Source organism: Colias eurytheme, chromosome 3 (assembly GCF_061535395.1).
Source record: "Colias eurytheme isolate Ceu_HAF_F1 chromosome 3, ilColEury1 Martin Lab GWU primary, whole genome shotgun sequence".
NCBI classification, from domain to species: Eukaryota; Metazoa; Arthropoda; class Insecta; order Lepidoptera; family Pieridae; genus Colias; species Colias eurytheme.
The window spans coordinates 5,229,371-5,245,689 of record NC_142982.1 but is presented as its reverse complement, the minus strand read 5'-3'; the positions used below and the strand labels follow the sequence as shown (position 1 = coordinate 5,245,689).

The 16,319-nt window shown below is 32.9% G+C and overlaps 4 protein-coding genes across 4 annotated transcripts; 1 reads left to right on the top strand and 3 right to left on the bottom strand.

Annotated features, from left to right (window-relative positions):
• Positions 1 to 1,388: 1,388 nt before the first annotated feature.
• Positions 1,389 to 4,765, bottom strand: cm (AP-3 complex subunit carmine). Its single transcript, XM_090119598.1, has 10 exons — positions 4,632 to 4,765; positions 4,454 to 4,541; positions 4,127 to 4,270; positions 3,722 to 3,781; positions 3,520 to 3,641; positions 3,040 to 3,199; positions 2,828 to 2,941; positions 2,550 to 2,739; positions 2,296 to 2,447; positions 1,389 to 2,039 (listed from the first exon to the last, which is right to left on the bottom strand). Exons 1-10 carry the CDS (start codon positions 4,664 to 4,666, stop codon positions 1,854 to 1,856), a joined length of 1,251 nt encoding a protein of 416 aa, XP_089975724.1. The 5' UTR covers positions 4,667 to 4,765; the 3' UTR covers positions 1,389 to 1,853.
• A 1,402-nt stretch (positions 4,766 to 6,167) lies between these two features.
• LOC149909560 (small ribosomal subunit protein uS7) lies at positions 6,168 to 7,093 on the bottom strand. Its single transcript, XM_090119597.1, has 2 exons — positions 6,962 to 7,093; positions 6,168 to 6,876 (listed from the first exon to the last, which is right to left on the bottom strand). The coding sequence occupies exon 2, from the start codon at positions 6,865 to 6,867 to the stop codon at positions 6,208 to 6,210; it is 660 nt and encodes a 219-aa protein (XP_089975723.1). The 5' UTR covers positions 6,868 to 6,876; positions 6,962 to 7,093; the 3' UTR covers positions 6,168 to 6,207.
• Positions 7,094 to 9,323: 2,230 nt separating this feature from the next.
• dare (NADPH:adrenodoxin oxidoreductase, mitochondrial) lies at positions 9,324 to 11,399 on the bottom strand. Its single transcript, XM_090119596.1, has 4 exons — positions 11,007 to 11,399; positions 10,763 to 10,919; positions 10,545 to 10,664; positions 9,324 to 10,444 (listed from the first exon to the last, which is right to left on the bottom strand). Exons 1-4 carry the CDS (start codon positions 11,207 to 11,209, stop codon positions 9,497 to 9,499), a joined length of 1,428 nt encoding a protein of 475 aa, XP_089975722.1. The 5' UTR covers positions 11,210 to 11,399; the 3' UTR covers positions 9,324 to 9,496.
• A 1,374-nt stretch (positions 11,400 to 12,773) lies between these two features.
• Positions 12,774 to 16,288, top strand: LOC149909558 (mitochondrial-processing peptidase subunit alpha). The gene is made up of 12 exons (XM_090119594.1): positions 12,774 to 12,985; positions 13,096 to 13,322; positions 13,404 to 13,483; positions 13,563 to 13,703; positions 13,783 to 13,920; positions 14,013 to 14,150; positions 14,332 to 14,469; positions 14,772 to 14,844; positions 14,946 to 15,078; positions 15,284 to 15,449; positions 15,705 to 15,837; positions 16,036 to 16,288. Exons 1-12 carry the CDS (start codon positions 12,927 to 12,929, stop codon positions 16,215 to 16,217), a joined length of 1,608 nt encoding a protein of 535 aa, XP_089975720.1. The 5' UTR covers positions 12,774 to 12,926; the 3' UTR covers positions 16,218 to 16,288.
• Positions 16,289 to 16,319: the final 31 nt, after the last annotated feature.

The following is a 16,319-nucleotide window of genomic DNA, read 5'->3' as shown; positions in this document are numbered from 1 at the left end:
ACAGACCATTTTTATATGAATACATTAAAATTTAAAAGATCTTTCATTGATTGACTATTTGGGGTATGCAAAAATGCAGATGCGAAGTTTTGAAACTAGTTAACTAAATTATATTTGTGTTCTTAAAAACATCTACCCATACATAGGTACTACAAGCACACCTGCTTGGTAAGGTGATAAGCTAATTCAAAATAATGTGTAACAACTAGAGACTGTCATATGCAGTCTATGGATGATTGATTGAGAAATAATTTTGATTAATAATGTATATACCTGACTTAGCTTAGCGCCCGCGGCTTTACCCACGTTGAATAAATCTTAATAAATTATATAGTATAGGTAGTATTATAATATCTGTGATAAAAACTTCTTCAAGAAATACACTATTCTTTGATGAAAACAAAATGAAATTCGGTGCAGTCGTTTTTAAGTTATTATCGAACAGACGAACAGACAGATGCGGAGGGTTTTTCTTATAATTTTAGGGAAGATTAGCAGCACGCTTGGGATTTCATCGTTTACCTCATAATACTCACATCACTACTACATCGTTTACACATACCGTTTATAACATTAACGAAAGCAACAATGCATTCAGTTCAACTATACATAATTAAAACAAATCTTATAAAAAACATTTTATTATACATATATTCTTAATAACTAAACATATTCAGTAAAGTATAACAAGTTTTGTGAGAATAAGATACAAAAACTGTTTTAAAATCATTGAGATAATATTAATAGGAGACGACACCGCCTACATCACTTATGTTCCACTCAACATACGTCATGTGACGTATGTTGAGCGGTATTTTTTAATGGTTTTAAAGTGAAACGCATCAAACATGCCTTCGTGTGTGTTACGATATTGCACAAATAATACAAATAATACGGAAAAGTGCAAAGGAATAACTTTCATCGTTAAGTACCTAACTAAATAATAATTTTTAAAACTTAGTTAGAGCAAAAAAATGGCGCACAGATTTTGTTCGTGGTGTCTCCTCCATACGTAGTAATATTATCTCAATGTTTAAAATACAAAGATCCTTTCACAATAATATAACCGCCCATTCATCAAGTTGCTAATACATATTGCTAGTATAATTATTATTGATCAAAATCGATCATGCATTCAGCACTTACACGCTCGCGACCCTAACAATTTGACGGACACAAACATTATAATACACATACAATTTTAATTAAATGAAACAAGTATTCTATAAAATTTTAATTTTTCTATCCTACACTTCTGAGAAACGCATTTCCAATTTCCTCTTTACATGATGATTCTATTATTTTCACGACAATTAAAACCTTTATTACATACTTAATCATAATTGTTTATTAGATTAGTGAACATTACAGGTCGGTTTAATCTCATCTTTAATAACTGTGGAAGACAGTTTAACAATACACTGGGTAGTAACTGCCACTTTCAAACCATCAACGAGTGTAAATCAAAATTTATAACTACAGAAACATTGCACATAATAAACAGATAGCGTTAAATACATAAGGGTGGGTATACACTAGAGCATTTTCGCGAACATTTCTTTGTAAACGAAGTTCGTTCGTGCCAATGCTCGATGATCTGTTCGTTGTAATGATGAGAGTTAATGTGCATTTACATATTTGTAATATTTCTACAATAAATGTAATAATCTCAATACTCTTGCTGGTTTTTAAAATCTGATTTTAAAAAAAGAGCATCGTGTCCTCAATACGTTTCGTTAAAATTTAAAAACAGTGAAAGCTCAATGTCACTAGAAAATACTCTAGTCTATATTCACCCTTTCATAAAATCAACAAGAACCGAAAAGAGGTTTCCCTACAACAACAAAATCCGATCACATTCTTATATGGAATTTGCCGGCCTTCGTGATATATTTGACGCCCTTGAACGGTTTGTACTTAGCGCCGTACATGTCGAGGCGGCTGACGCGCAGCCCGCTCACTGCGAGCTGCGGGATCGTGAAGTGCACGTTGATGTTCGGGTTCGCGCCCGATGTGTCCGCACCCGATTGTACGGATACCTACAGGAAATTAACTTATATATTTTAATATGTACATAATAGTTGTCTTCTTGTATTATAGAATGTTCCCTCTATAGTCTATAGACATTATTTACCCTTATTACAATGATTCTTAGTCTAAAAATCTTATTGCAATTTCCGATAAAATATTGTGGTATTGGTGCAACTTTTTAAATATTGATGTATGTCATAATAATCTGGAAAATATTGCATCAATAAATAAATTCGACAAATTCAAATAGTTATGAATACATACCGTCCCTCGTATATTAGGTAGTTTCGGTAATTCGATGCGTCCAATATCCCACATTAGGACTTTACTAACAGGATCATACGAATATTTCCCTTGGTTTGCAGTCAAGGAACAATTCAATACACATTTAGGCATACAAATCTCGAGTGCTACATCTGAAAATGGATAAGAAAAGTGCATACAAATAATAAGTTTCAAAATAAATAACTTCTATTGAACTTTGATACTTAAAACCATAAACAAAATATTAATCTTACTCTCTAAAGTTCTGCCCATAGTCTGTTTAGGCCCTACAGTCAGATCCAACCTTCCTTGATCCCCGTTTGACTTCAGCACGAGGTTGTGTCTCACGTAAATAGGTATCGCAACTACGCTTTGTGATCCAACATGATATGACATTAACCGGAAATTACCATCCGGCGGTATAAACGACAAAATTCTTTCCGACTAAAATTAAAAAGGAATATTTAGTTTTATTCAATTTATTATTATTATATAAAAATTCGTCTTAGAAAATCTTAGAAAAAGGCCTTACCTCCCATCTCTTAAATCTTACACATGGATGGAATGATACATCATCAAACAGTCTTGGGTTAACAAATGTAAGGGTTAAATCTGGCATTCCACTTAACTTGATACAACAGTCAACCTGACAAAAAAAAAAATAAAGAAATCAAAAATCTCATTAAAATTATTCAACTTTTTAAACAATAAAAAATAAACAATTTTTAATTCTCATATACATACATATCCTTGAATTTCGGCGGAGACTGTAGCACCACTTTTATCGATAATTGCATCTACTTCTTCAACCACATCAAAGTAAGCTTCATTATTTGCATATTTAACTCCAGATCTACGCCACGGTACATTAGATAGCTGACCAGAGGGCAGTATTGATGAAACACTAAATTGTAAGAAATAGAGATGTGTAAAATCCAATTTCAGTAATTTGTCAAGTACCACTTTTTATAACACATTTTAAGACAAGAAAAACATTTGAAGGCAAAATTAGGTGTTAAAACTCAGTGCCCACAAATGAATACTTGAATTAGAAGGTAGACTTCCGATATAAAAATAAGAAGTTAAGTATGCCTATGTATGTTATTTTGACCTATATATCCACAACATTGCCAATAATTTTTATAGTAAGAAATATAAACAATATATAGATGTGAGAAAGTATCTTGAAATGAAAGAATAAAATTATTCATAGTAGACACCTACTTAGATTTTCCCGTTACAGTATTAGCAATTGTCCTTAGAATATTTGGTGGTTTAATCAGTTCCTTCAATATATTGCTTTCGGTAGCCAATGGGAATCCATTATCCAACATTTCATCCAATAGCTAGAAAAAAGGTACAAATTTAGTTTTGTACAAGTTACTTATCAAAAGTATTTTAGTTTTAATTTGTATGTTTATATTACCTCATAAACCACAACATAATTTTCTTTAATAATAGTTTCCGTACAGTCAGAAAAGTAGTCCTGCAAAATGAACATTTTTATTTATTATCATTTTAGTTCCAAGATGTGTAAGTATATACTCAAAGGTACAATTATTACACATAAAGCTGTTATATTACAGGTGACCTAAAATTTGATAATATTAGTAGATAGATATATAATATAGGTGTATAAGAGCATTCAAATGAAACAATATATGAAAGTATGTGATGAATCATGCATGGTTTAAATAGTTATGACAATTATAAGAAATAAATTAATCTTAAAACAAGCATGTAACTCAATCATCTAGCACCATAACTGCTACTGACACAAGTTATATTAAGAATATCGATCTAATATAACAAGTTTCAGAACCAAACTTACCTGGAATGTATCAACAACTCTATGTAAAAATTCAATGACAAAAAGAGGGGCAACTTCCTGTTTGCTCACAGCTACCAATGCAACTCCACCTCTCTGAATTGAAATTAAGTAATGATGTGGTGCTGCTAAGACAGGTGGTACATCCTATAAACATAAATAAATACTGTTCATGTTGTCCTTTTAAAATTTCTAAACGACTATGTAACCAGATCTAAGTATTTAAATTTTTTATTGTATCTTGAAAATCCCAAAACTTTCGAAAATAGGGATGAAATTTAAATGATGTTTATATCTCAAGTGCACTTAATGTTGTTAGTAAATACTTACATTAGGTGATGCACGTTGAGCTTCCAAATAATAATCACACACAGAACGTGGTATTACACTTCTCCAGTGTTTCTCAAGAAACACGTCCCTGTAAATATCATAAATAAATTAGTAATAAAAATTTACTCGTCATCAATAATTTTTCATCCGTTTTAATGGGATGTCTAATGAAACCTACCCAGAAGGGTTTATAATAAATAAACTGTGGATCATTGCTAACAAGAAAACGAATAGTTTATTAAGTATTTAACTTCAAATAAAAACAACAGGACAAAATCTAATATCAAGCATCTGTTCAAACTTTCAAGTTTGTAATTGTGTCAAATTGACAATTGACATATCATATATGTCAAATGTGATAAAATTATTAGCATTGTTCTAAAAAAAAACTACTTTTATATTTAAAAAATTATTTAATAAATATAAACAATACAGTATTTTAGATTGTTAAAATTTACAGTGTTACTGATATATAATAATATGTTGAATAATTATAACGCCATCTATGTGTTGCATGGAAAGTTAAGTAAGCAGCAGTGAGTAGGCCATCATTTTCAGCAATCAGCATGTAGGTAGTTTGAATATTGTACGAGTTTGAATATTGTACCTATGTGGGGTTCAAAAAGAGTTCAAAGTATAATGTATAGTAGGTAGGGTTTAATATGCTTCTCAATTCTTATCTAGTATCTACTTGCTTGCTTACTACTGCATTATGCATATCCTATCTAGTTGTTATACCTACCAGCATTTGGGACATTAAAAATATTTTCTCATAATAAAAGAAATTAAAAACTATCAGATGACTAGGCTATTCAAACCAATGATTCAAACATTTTTTTTAACAAAAAACTAAACCTTCAACTGGTCAGAACTGGACCAATTTTAAATGGGTCCAATCATAAGGCACTAGCAACTTTATAAATGCAGTTAATGCACCTCTTGTCCATAAACTTATACTTACACTGTTTTTCCTTGACCACCAGGTTGTCTGGAAGAGATAGCTGTCTTATGATAAGACCGCCTGTTGAGGTTAACTGTGTCTATTTCATTTATATAATATTTACTTTTGTGATTTTTATTTCTTGGTGGCTGGTGCACAATAAAGTATTTCTGTTTGTTTGTTTGAATAGAGAAACTATTTTTTAAGTTGGTTGAAAATAAAACTAGCATAGGTACTAAGGAATATTTCACTACACAGCACCTGTTCATGTTGAGTTGTACAGTGTACTGCATGTATTCAAAGTTCAATAAACACTTTTAATGCTAGGCAGATAATTTGATTGATTGAATTGAAATAGTGCAGTTTAACATGTTTAGTTATTATGATGTAAAATCATTAAGAAGTTGCAGATTGCTTAAGACTACCTATCTACATAGATGATAATAATCAGAATGTTACAAGAAATCTATAGAGATATTTTCATTAATTATATATTACTGAAATATGCCATATTGCCATACAACTTTACAAGTAAAGATTTATATTCATTACTAAAGTGAATGCTTTGGTACTGATTCTGATAATTTTAATTAATAATTGTGTATGTACTGCTTTGAAACTATGTATAAGTATTTTAGTCTAATATTCTGAAAATCATTTGGAAAAACTACAGACTGCAACAAGAAATAAATAATTAATATTCTATTGGAAATCAAGTTCAAAAACAATTCATACTATTAACAGAACAGGGAACTCATAGAAATAAAACAAAAGTTAGCTTTTTTTGTTTATTGAGTCCTGCCCTTACAAAAGATTAACGGTTGGATTTAGCAACACGTTCCAGCTCGTCCTTCTTCTTAATTGCGTATGAGTTTGATGAACCTTTGGCAGCGTTGATAAGCTCATCAGCAACACATTCGGCAATTGTCTTGATGTTCCTGAATGCTGCTTCACGAGCACCAGTGCACAGAAGCCAAATGGCTTGGTTCACCCTTCGGAGAGGAGAGACGTCCACAGCTTGACGACGCACTGTACCAGCACGACCGATTCTGGTGGAGTCTTCACGGGGACCCGAGTTAATAATGGCAGTAACTAAAACTTGCAATGGGTTTTCTCCAGTTAGGAGATGGATAATTTCAAAAGCGTGTTTAACGATTCTGACTGCCATTAGTTTCTTGCCATTGTTACGACCGTGCATCATCAATGAGTTAGTCAGGCGTTCGACGATGGGGCACTGAGCTTTGCGGAAGCGTTTGTGAGCATACCTACCTGCAGAGTGGGGTAAGTATTTAGCGTATTTTTCTTTGACAGAAATATAATCCTGCAGGGACATATCCGACACTTGGACATCAAAACAACTCCATCTTCCGAACAACTTAATTTCGGGAATATCAGCCGCCATAGGCAGGGGCATGTTATCGATAGCCACGCCGCCTGTCTCCATGCCGTCTTCGGTCCAGTTTTCTTCAGCCATTTTTGACGCCTAAAATTTTATCAATACGTTACTAAAATCACTTTATTTCACATTAAAACACTAAAAATAATAAGTAAACAAGTATTTTACGTACTTTTTCGCGACTTATAAATTATAACCTCGTGTTGTCAAAAGAACACGAGAGAAAAGGAAGTTTCAAAAGTTCACATTCCGCTTTTTATTTTTCAATGTTGGCATCCCATAAAATATTGCCATTATTTAAAAGTTATGTCAACATATTAATGCAAGGTCGTGGTGTTGGTTGCATATTTTCGTGAACAATAATATATCAAAATACAAAATATATTAAATAATAAAAACAAATAATATTTTACGTTAAAAAATAAACATTATATGTTTTTCGTTCTTAGATATACAATATGTAAACATTGTGAAAAAAATTAAGTGTCGCCATAATTTGATTTTCTGGTATAACACGTAATAAGTGAAATGTACTAAATAATGTATGGCTACCACCTGTGGCTACCATTGGGCTACCACAATAGCTACCTTTCATTGACGCGCCCACCTGACTTCCGGGCCGCAAAAAAATGCGCAAAGCGCTTGTGCCTGGACGATCAAAGAGGATATAATCTCTACGTTTTGGACGATGACGGATTTTTCCACGGATCGGTACAACTGCGGATCGGCTCACAGTGCGTGTAGTGAATGCTTAGCATATTGATATAATTTCGAGTGTGCGGACATTCACGGCACGATATAAATAAATAAATAAATATTATAGGATATTATTACACAAATCAACCTAGTCCCACAGTAAGCTCAATTAAGGCTTGTGTTGTGGGTACTAGGCGACGATAAATATAATATTTAATAAATACATATATAGATAATAACACCCAGAGGTCCCAGACCCAAGAACAAATAATTGAGTGCATCACACAAATATTTGCCCTGACCGGGGATCGAACCTGGGACCGTCGGCTCAGTAGGCAGTTACTTTACCACTGCGCCAACCGCGTCGTCAATTATATATTTAATATTATATTAATATATTTTGTTAAAATCACTAATCACAGATGTAGCGAATCCAAGAAGAATCCACTTGCCAAGTTAGGTGTGAAAGGGATAAAAAAAACATACAGGCGTCATTCAAGGTCATATTTTCTTGTTACAAGTTAATGTTCATACTGAAATCTCCAGTGTATTAGATATAAGCTTCTTGACTCTTGAGCGAATCCAACGATATTAAAAATATATATAATATACTGTGTATCACAAGTCGAGAAGGTAGAGCATGCCGCGCCCCGACCAAAGATCAGATGAAATAATAACATACACGTAGTGCTAGTGTTTGCCGTGAAAAAAGTCTCGTAAACGCGGCACCGTTGCGTCGGGCGGCACCTAAAATTACATATTATGTAAATCTTAAATTTAAATATTCATATACATTCAACACGAATTGGGAAAAATAGATAAATAGTAATTAGTATGAACCGATTCATTATTTGTGTTGAGTAGGAATAGTTATTGTAACTGTATGGAAAATATCTGTTTCACTGATTGATTTTCTTTTGGTACAAGTAGGCGATCAGCCTTCTGTGTCCTGCCAGACCGAGATATTTTTTTTTTCTTCGTCCCCACCGGGATCGAACCCAGGACCCCTCGGTACTACGCTCGCGCGTCAACCACTGTACCAAGAAGACGGATTTTATAGAGTTCATATTATTTATACTATGTAAATAGTTTTAAGTCACAGTTGTAGTTGGAAACACAGTCCACAGAGCAAGTATTGGGAAACTTGTGGAAAACTCATGTCCTTTTCCTACATTCCTCTACATATTTTTTAGGGCGGACCTGTAAAATTTAGTTCCTACTTTCGCCGTGGGTCTTCTTTTGTGGCGGCTCAGACCAATAAAAAATTTAATTATTTTATTGTTTTGAAAGGTAAATATCCCAGATATATAAACATTACTTGAAGGTAAATATATATTTTGTTTGAAAGGAAACTAGTTATAGTCAGCGGATAACTTTCACCGTTTCACGATATTGTTTTAAATTTAACTATGGTATTGCCACCCTAATGACGGACATTTTTGTATTTATTTACAACTTTAAGTAATGCTATAGAACCTTGATAGAACTCTGTCTGTTTCTCTTCTTCACTCTTAGATACTGAACCGATATGAACGATATTGAGAAAGCACATAGGAAAGGTCTTGTCCCGGAAATTACACGGGAGCAGGAACTATGTGGGTTCTTCTATAATTAAGCGGGTGAAGCCGCGGGCAGAAAGTAACATGTACAATCTGACTGACTGTTACTATAGACAGCGAGTAATAGCTGTGGCACTGAGTGAAATGTGGAGGAGATTAGCACATGGGATACTGTCGCACCCCTCATACAAATTTTACTCAGATAGGATCTTATTTCAGACTTCAGGTTCCGAAGAATTGCAACTGGATGTAAAAAAAATTATAATAAAAAATTAAAAATATATAACATTTTTTAATATAGTTACAAAATATAGTATATATTTTTGTTTGTCTCAAATAATGTAAAAAAAATAAACAATATCACCCATTACAACAAAGTTTATACATTTAGTAAGTTATGCTTAAATTATAATACATTTTGGTTATAAAACCAGAAGATTTTATTGGATTAATCATTTTGTAGCAATGTCAAGCATTTTGTTTATGCATGTTACCTTTTCTCTAGGTTTACCAGACTTTTTACCCTGATCTACTTCATATTTATCAATTTTTTCCCATCCATTCCAATCTACTATGGGAACATTTAAATGTTTTCTTACACCATCAAATCCATCCCTATGAGAACCAGTCCCAGTTTGTAAATCACTGCATATATTCTTGGCAACTTGAAATGCATTACTCATTGTGTGTATAATAACCCCAGCAGGTCCAGTGCCTAACCATCCTGCAACATATAATTTTGCTAGTTCTTCTGAAGTGTGATCTTCTATTACTCTACCATTCTCATTTCTAACACATCCACTTGAATTAAATACTAAAGCTTCATCAGCCTTTATACTTTTATAACCAATACTTCGAAATACAAGACTGCAATTTAAAATTTCTCTATCCTCAGTTGCAACACATTTCTGGTCTTCAAGTTTATCGCCAACTAATTTGTTACAGGTAAGCTCTATTCCACTTACACAACCATTATTTTCTAGAAATTTATTTGGACTTCTAAAAAATATTGGTCTAAATGTTTTTTCATGTGCACCAAAAGTCTGGGATTTTTGTTCTTTAAGTGATTTCAACATTAACTCTGTTAACCGTTTTCGAGGTCTTTGAAGGTTATTTACTACTTCCTCTACTCCAATGAAGTCATTTTCTCTCCAAATTGTTTGACAGTTACTTAATTTAAGTTGCTCTCTTAATTCTTTGATTGTAAATGCAACTTGCAGAGGGCCTCTTCGTCCAACTAGATATAGTTCATTAATCTTTGATTCAGATATTGCTTGCAGAGCATATTCAGTAATGTCAGTTTTTTTCAATTGATCAATAGGCGATAGAAGAATTCGAGCTACATCTAGAGCAACATTGCCTTGTCCAATTATAGCTGCCTTATTTCCTGATAAATCAACCTGAAAATCAATCATTTGGAAAAATATTTATATTGCAATAAATATGAATAATCTACTAATAATTTATTTTTCAAAGAACATGAATAATAATTTATTTTACTTGTAAATTTTTGTCTCGAGGATGTCCATTATACCATCCCACAAAATTGCGTGCCGCAATAATGTTTCTAGCACTTTCATTCTCTATACTTAAAGTGCGGTCTTCTTCAGCACCATATGTCTGTAAATAATAAAAAATTACAACAATTATACATTGTATTAGAGTAAGGACAATTTTTTTAATATTTTATTTAAGTAGTTAATTATAAAAATCTTTACCAGCAAAATAGCGTCATAATGTTGCCTCAATTTACTTAATGTAATATCTTGCCCTAAGGTTATATTTCCATAAAAGTTTATGTTCTCTTGCTTGGCTAATTTGGTAAATTGATTTATGCAATTCTTAACTTCTGGATGATCAGGAGCAACTCCGTATCTAAAAATATATAAAATGTTATTTAAACTAATTCACATACAAAATAATTAATATTAATAAAACCCCTTTTTCGTATAATTTTCGTACCTAACTAATCCAAACGGAACTGGCAACTTTTCTATGATGTCAATTTTGATTGAGTTTATATTCTTGGCTAAGTGCATAGCAGCATAAAATCCAGCCGGCCCAGCACCCACGACACATACATGAGGAACATGACTCGTAGAGCATAGCTGCCGTACCGCGATCCTTACAGTTTTATTCATCGAAGATCTGATCATTGTAGACATAAAACAATTAACTGCTCTTATCTAAACGGTATATCATTCATAATTCCATAGATAAATTTATTACAATCCCTTGTACGATGGTAATGCAGTAGAATTTATTCACAATAAAGATCTTCACACTTACAAATTAACATATACTCGTAAAAAATTATATGTAAATAAACTTTAACACACCTGTCCAAATAAATAATGACACAATAATGTCACTACTCACTTTGAGACAAGTGACAACAGGCAAAAGTCCAAATAACTTTACACCGAGACTTTACAAGTGTGATATTATTAAGCAGGTGATAGACGTACGAACTTTAAAATCGCAGTTTTATAGTTGGCGTATTTACTCGGCTCGACGACCGCGTCGGTGATACAAGTTGAGCTTCGTCAGTAGCAAAGAGTAAAAAAAATACATACGGAAACTGGAAAGTCAGTAGCTTCTCGCGTGTCACCGATATCGAATGTCGCTATGTTATCAACGGAGAGAATAAATAAATATTTCACGATAATTTTCACACACGGCACGATCTGATCCCCTACTAAGCTTTCGCTTGTGTTATGGAAACCAGATGACTGTTAAACATACATATATAATTTTAAATAAATGAAAACTCATGTAGATAATTAATACCCAGACACGGAGCAAAAATCTATTTTCATCACACAAATATTTGCCTCGGGTCGGAATCGAACCCTCGAAACCTCTAGCTTGGAAGGCAGGGCCTTACCAAGTACCAACCAAGCCAACCGTTCAGTCATTTTGTGTTATTCAGGAATTATATTATAATAATTCATAAAAGTAAAAGCAGAAGACGAAATCGGCAAGAGTGAGTGAAAAACAAAAAGAGAGCGTTTATCCCAAGTAAATTTATTGAAGGAGTTACGTGAAGAGAAGGAAGCATAATTATTTAAGGATGCCTGAGCCGTTATATTATGATGAACTTTTGCCCTTAGTAACACCTATTATACAGACGTGCAAGTAAAGGCGGGCTACGAGCAAAATTTCAAATATGTTGGATCGTCAACGAACTTACTCGACGGTTTTTAAGTACGCGACCTTGGGGTGATACACGAGCGAAAAAGGTCGTCGAGCCACAAGTTTGCGTACTTACTCGCACGTCTATCAGTTCTTTTACTTCTAATCTGTCATTATCACAGATTAATCTAACAGATAATAAAGTCTACGTCACGGTTTTCTTGTAGTTTTCTTTCATAATAATATTATGCATCGTCATCCATAGCTCGACAACTTTTGTTGCTGTGTCAGCAGCTTGTTTTAATGAAATAGAAAACCGGGTACTCCCTATATCCAGGAGCTATTTACCAAAATTGTACTTACTCTACTTGCTTACGAATATCTCATTCTTGCTTGCGATTTAACATAATGGGTTTCTTGCTTAAGCAATTGTCTGTGCGTTGTTTAAACATAGTTGATAGTTCTCGAATGGCCATTTATATGCGGGTCAGCACAAAACACGCACAAAATATCTTATTACTCTGTATAATACTAATGTCAATTTATAATGTCATTACTCATTTGTCAAATCACCAAATGTCAATTTTGGAAGTTGTTGCTTTTCATTAAAATTATTTCAACAATTGAATAAAAATTACTATATGTAGTACCTACACATTAAAGTACTACATATTTACGTTAAAAGTTAGCCTCTGATTATTACAGATTTCTTTATATACTTTAAAACCGGACGATTTACAAGTGAAAATGTCGCACATAACAGATATTAAAGTATTAATTTCTAGGTTGTGTTCTATGAAATCTGGGTATGTAGATGCACATGACGAGATTTCTCCCGAACCCAAACCCGAATATGTATTTTAATTGTTTAAAAAAAATCAAATATTCTGAAATCAAAATGTTTTTCAATTTGTAGAGCTAGTTCCCTACGTTTTGGTGTACGAAACTTTAGTCAAGGAGATAGACCCTTACCAAAAGGCAGTGTAACGCCGCTTCCACCATTGTCTGAACCTATGCCAAATCTCCCACCAGTAATTTATACCACAGCAAAATCTGAAGATACTTTGACCGAAGTTACAACCCTTAGTAATGGATTAAGAATTGCATCAGAAAAGAAATTCGGTCAATTCTGCACTGCTGGAGGTATTTATCTTTTTTTATTTATATTTCTTTATCCTTAATTTTTTTTTAATTTCATTTTCTATGTTATTGTATATGTTCCAGTTGTTATTGATTCTGGGCCAAGATATGAAGTAGCATATCCAAATGGAATTTGTCATTTTCTTGAAAAGTTGAGTTTCGGAGTGAGTATTCTTAAATCTAATCCACAATAATAATTAGATCTTAAGCACCCAATATATTTTAAATATTTTTGTTTAAAAGGCTACACATAAGTTTCCTACTCGGGATGTGATGCTCAGAGAACTAGAGAGGCATGGAGGTATATGTGACTGCCAAGGCTCTCGTGATACAACTGTTTATGCTACAAGTGCAGATTCCAGAGGTTTGGAAGCTGTTACACAGGTATAACACTTTATATTCTTATTTTATTGCACTTCTTATACTTTGGTTTGTTATTTTTCTATCATTTTATTTCTGAAAGGTGTTGGCAGAAGTGACTTTAAGACCACAGCTTACAACAGAGGAAATAGAGGCTGCGAGACAGGCTGTTGCTTTTGAATTGGAAACTCTTGCAATGAGACCAGAACAGGAAACAATCTTAATGGACATGATACATTCTGTAAATATACACAAAAATAAATCAATTTATTTATAAAAAATATAAATATTAAATTGTCTATTGCATCTCTTCAATTAACTCTTTATGTTTAGGCTGCATATAAAGGAAATACACTTGGGTTACCAAAGATATGTCCAAGGGAAAATGTTAATAAAATTGATCGGGGAATTATTTTAAATTTCCTCAAGAATCACTACACGCCTGAAAGGATGGTTGTTGCTGCTGTTGGGGTAAGAATCACTACTGTAATTTAATTTAATATAATAATATAAAATTTTATTAGCAAATAGACACCTACTTAAACTAAAAAATAATATATTATTTTATTTATCTATTTTAATATTCTCTAAAATACTACAACAATATTGCAATATTTTTTTATATTAATTTGAGATAATTGGATTATTTCAGGTGGATCATGAACCATTTGTTGAATATGTTCAAAAGTATTTTGTTGATGCAAAACCAACTTGGCATACCTCAGATGATGCTTCATTTAAACCTCAAAATGATCACTCAATTGCACAATATACTGGAGGAATGGAACAGGTAAATTATATGAATTTTTATTGTATACTAGCGGTCCGCCCCGGCTTCGCCCGTGGTACATATTTACGTTTTCTCTACATAAAAACCATCCTCGTACTTCAAGGAATATATTAAAAAAAGAATTATCGAAATCGGTTCAGCCGTTTTCGAGTTATGCGCTTACCAACACATTTTGCGATTCATTTTTATATATAAGAAGAAGAAGAAGAAGAAGAAGAAGATTGATGACATTTTTTCACTGTGTATTAAAATTCGTGTTTTTTTTTTTTATCAATTATTTAATTTTTACATTATTGTTTTAGGAAGAGTGTGAAATTCCTCTATACCCTGGCTCAGACTTACCGGAACTTTCCCATGTTGTTATAGGGATAGAAAGTATGTACTATTTTAGTCACCTGAAAAAATATTTTGTACTTCTTCATCACAAAATGTTTCTCATAAAGAATCTCAGTTGAAACCCTTATGTTTTTTTATAGGTTGTTCACATAGCGATCATGACTTTGTAGCTACTTGTGTACTGAATATGATGATGGGCGGAGGAGGTTCATTTTCAGCTGGCGGCCCAGGAAAGGGCATGTACACAAGACTGTATACAAATGTACTAAATAGGTAAATGTTTAAACTTCTTCAATATCCTCCACTTTAGAAACTTCTGCATTTAGAAAAATCTGAAAGGAAAACAATGATAAATGATTGACTAACTTAACTGTCAGTTAAAAAAAAGTTACTTACATCGAAAGTGTCAAATAAGCAGGTACAATATCAGCATGTGCAAAATTGCCATAAAATAAAAATTGACTTAAAAATGTTTCAGATATCACTGGATGTTCAATGCGACCGCATACAATCACGCCTATGGTGACACAGGCTTGTTCTGCGTCCACTCAGCGTCCCCGCCTAACCGTATCTATGATACCACACTTGTAATTGCGCGGGAACTGGCGAACATGGCGGGAAAAGTTGGCGAAACTGAACTAAGAGTAAGAATTTGTATATAATGTGCAGACAAGTTTTTTTTAACCTATGTTTTTAAAAACGACAGAAGTTCTCAAGTAGCATTTTTTTAAATTGTATTATTCAATTTTAAAACCAGTGCTTGAATTCTTATACTATTGGATATCCTACCTTTTATTACGATTTTGCATGAAATGGATATTATTATAGAATATATGTGCTTTCTATTATTTCTTTATAATTGTGTGCATTAAGAATACATAATATTCATTTTCTTACAGAGAGCCAAAACTCAACTTCAGTCAATGTTATTAATGAATCTCGAAGCTAGGCCCGTCGTATTCGAGGACGTCGGCCGACAAGTTCTCGCTACAGGAAAGAGGAAACCGCCGTCTTATTTCATCAATGAAATAGGTATGTTATATCATTTTAAAAGATTATTGTATCTTATTTAACTAAATTCTTACTCTAACAACTATAATATAGGTAGTAGTATAGTTTTAGTTCAATATGTATTTTTACGATACATATTGAACTAAAACTATGATACAAAATAAAGTGCATGTACATACTACACGAAAACTTCTAAAACAGACAATTTTCGCATTACAGAAAAAATTACAGCCGACGACATAGTGCGAGTAGCTCGTCGTATGCTCAGCAAGCGGCCCGCTGTCGCCGCCAGGGGAAAATTGAGTCATTTACCGGCGTTCGAAGAAATCCAAGCCAATATGACCCTCGGCAAAAGCGATACGTCGCCCCAGGGACGAAGACTTAATCTATTCCGTGCTTAGTATTATTAAAAAATAGAAAGTTATTTAGGTTAAACTGTCGAAATTTATTTAAAAATAAATGTTTAAAGTTATCCTTTTTTTTCATTGTAGAAGTAAACCACA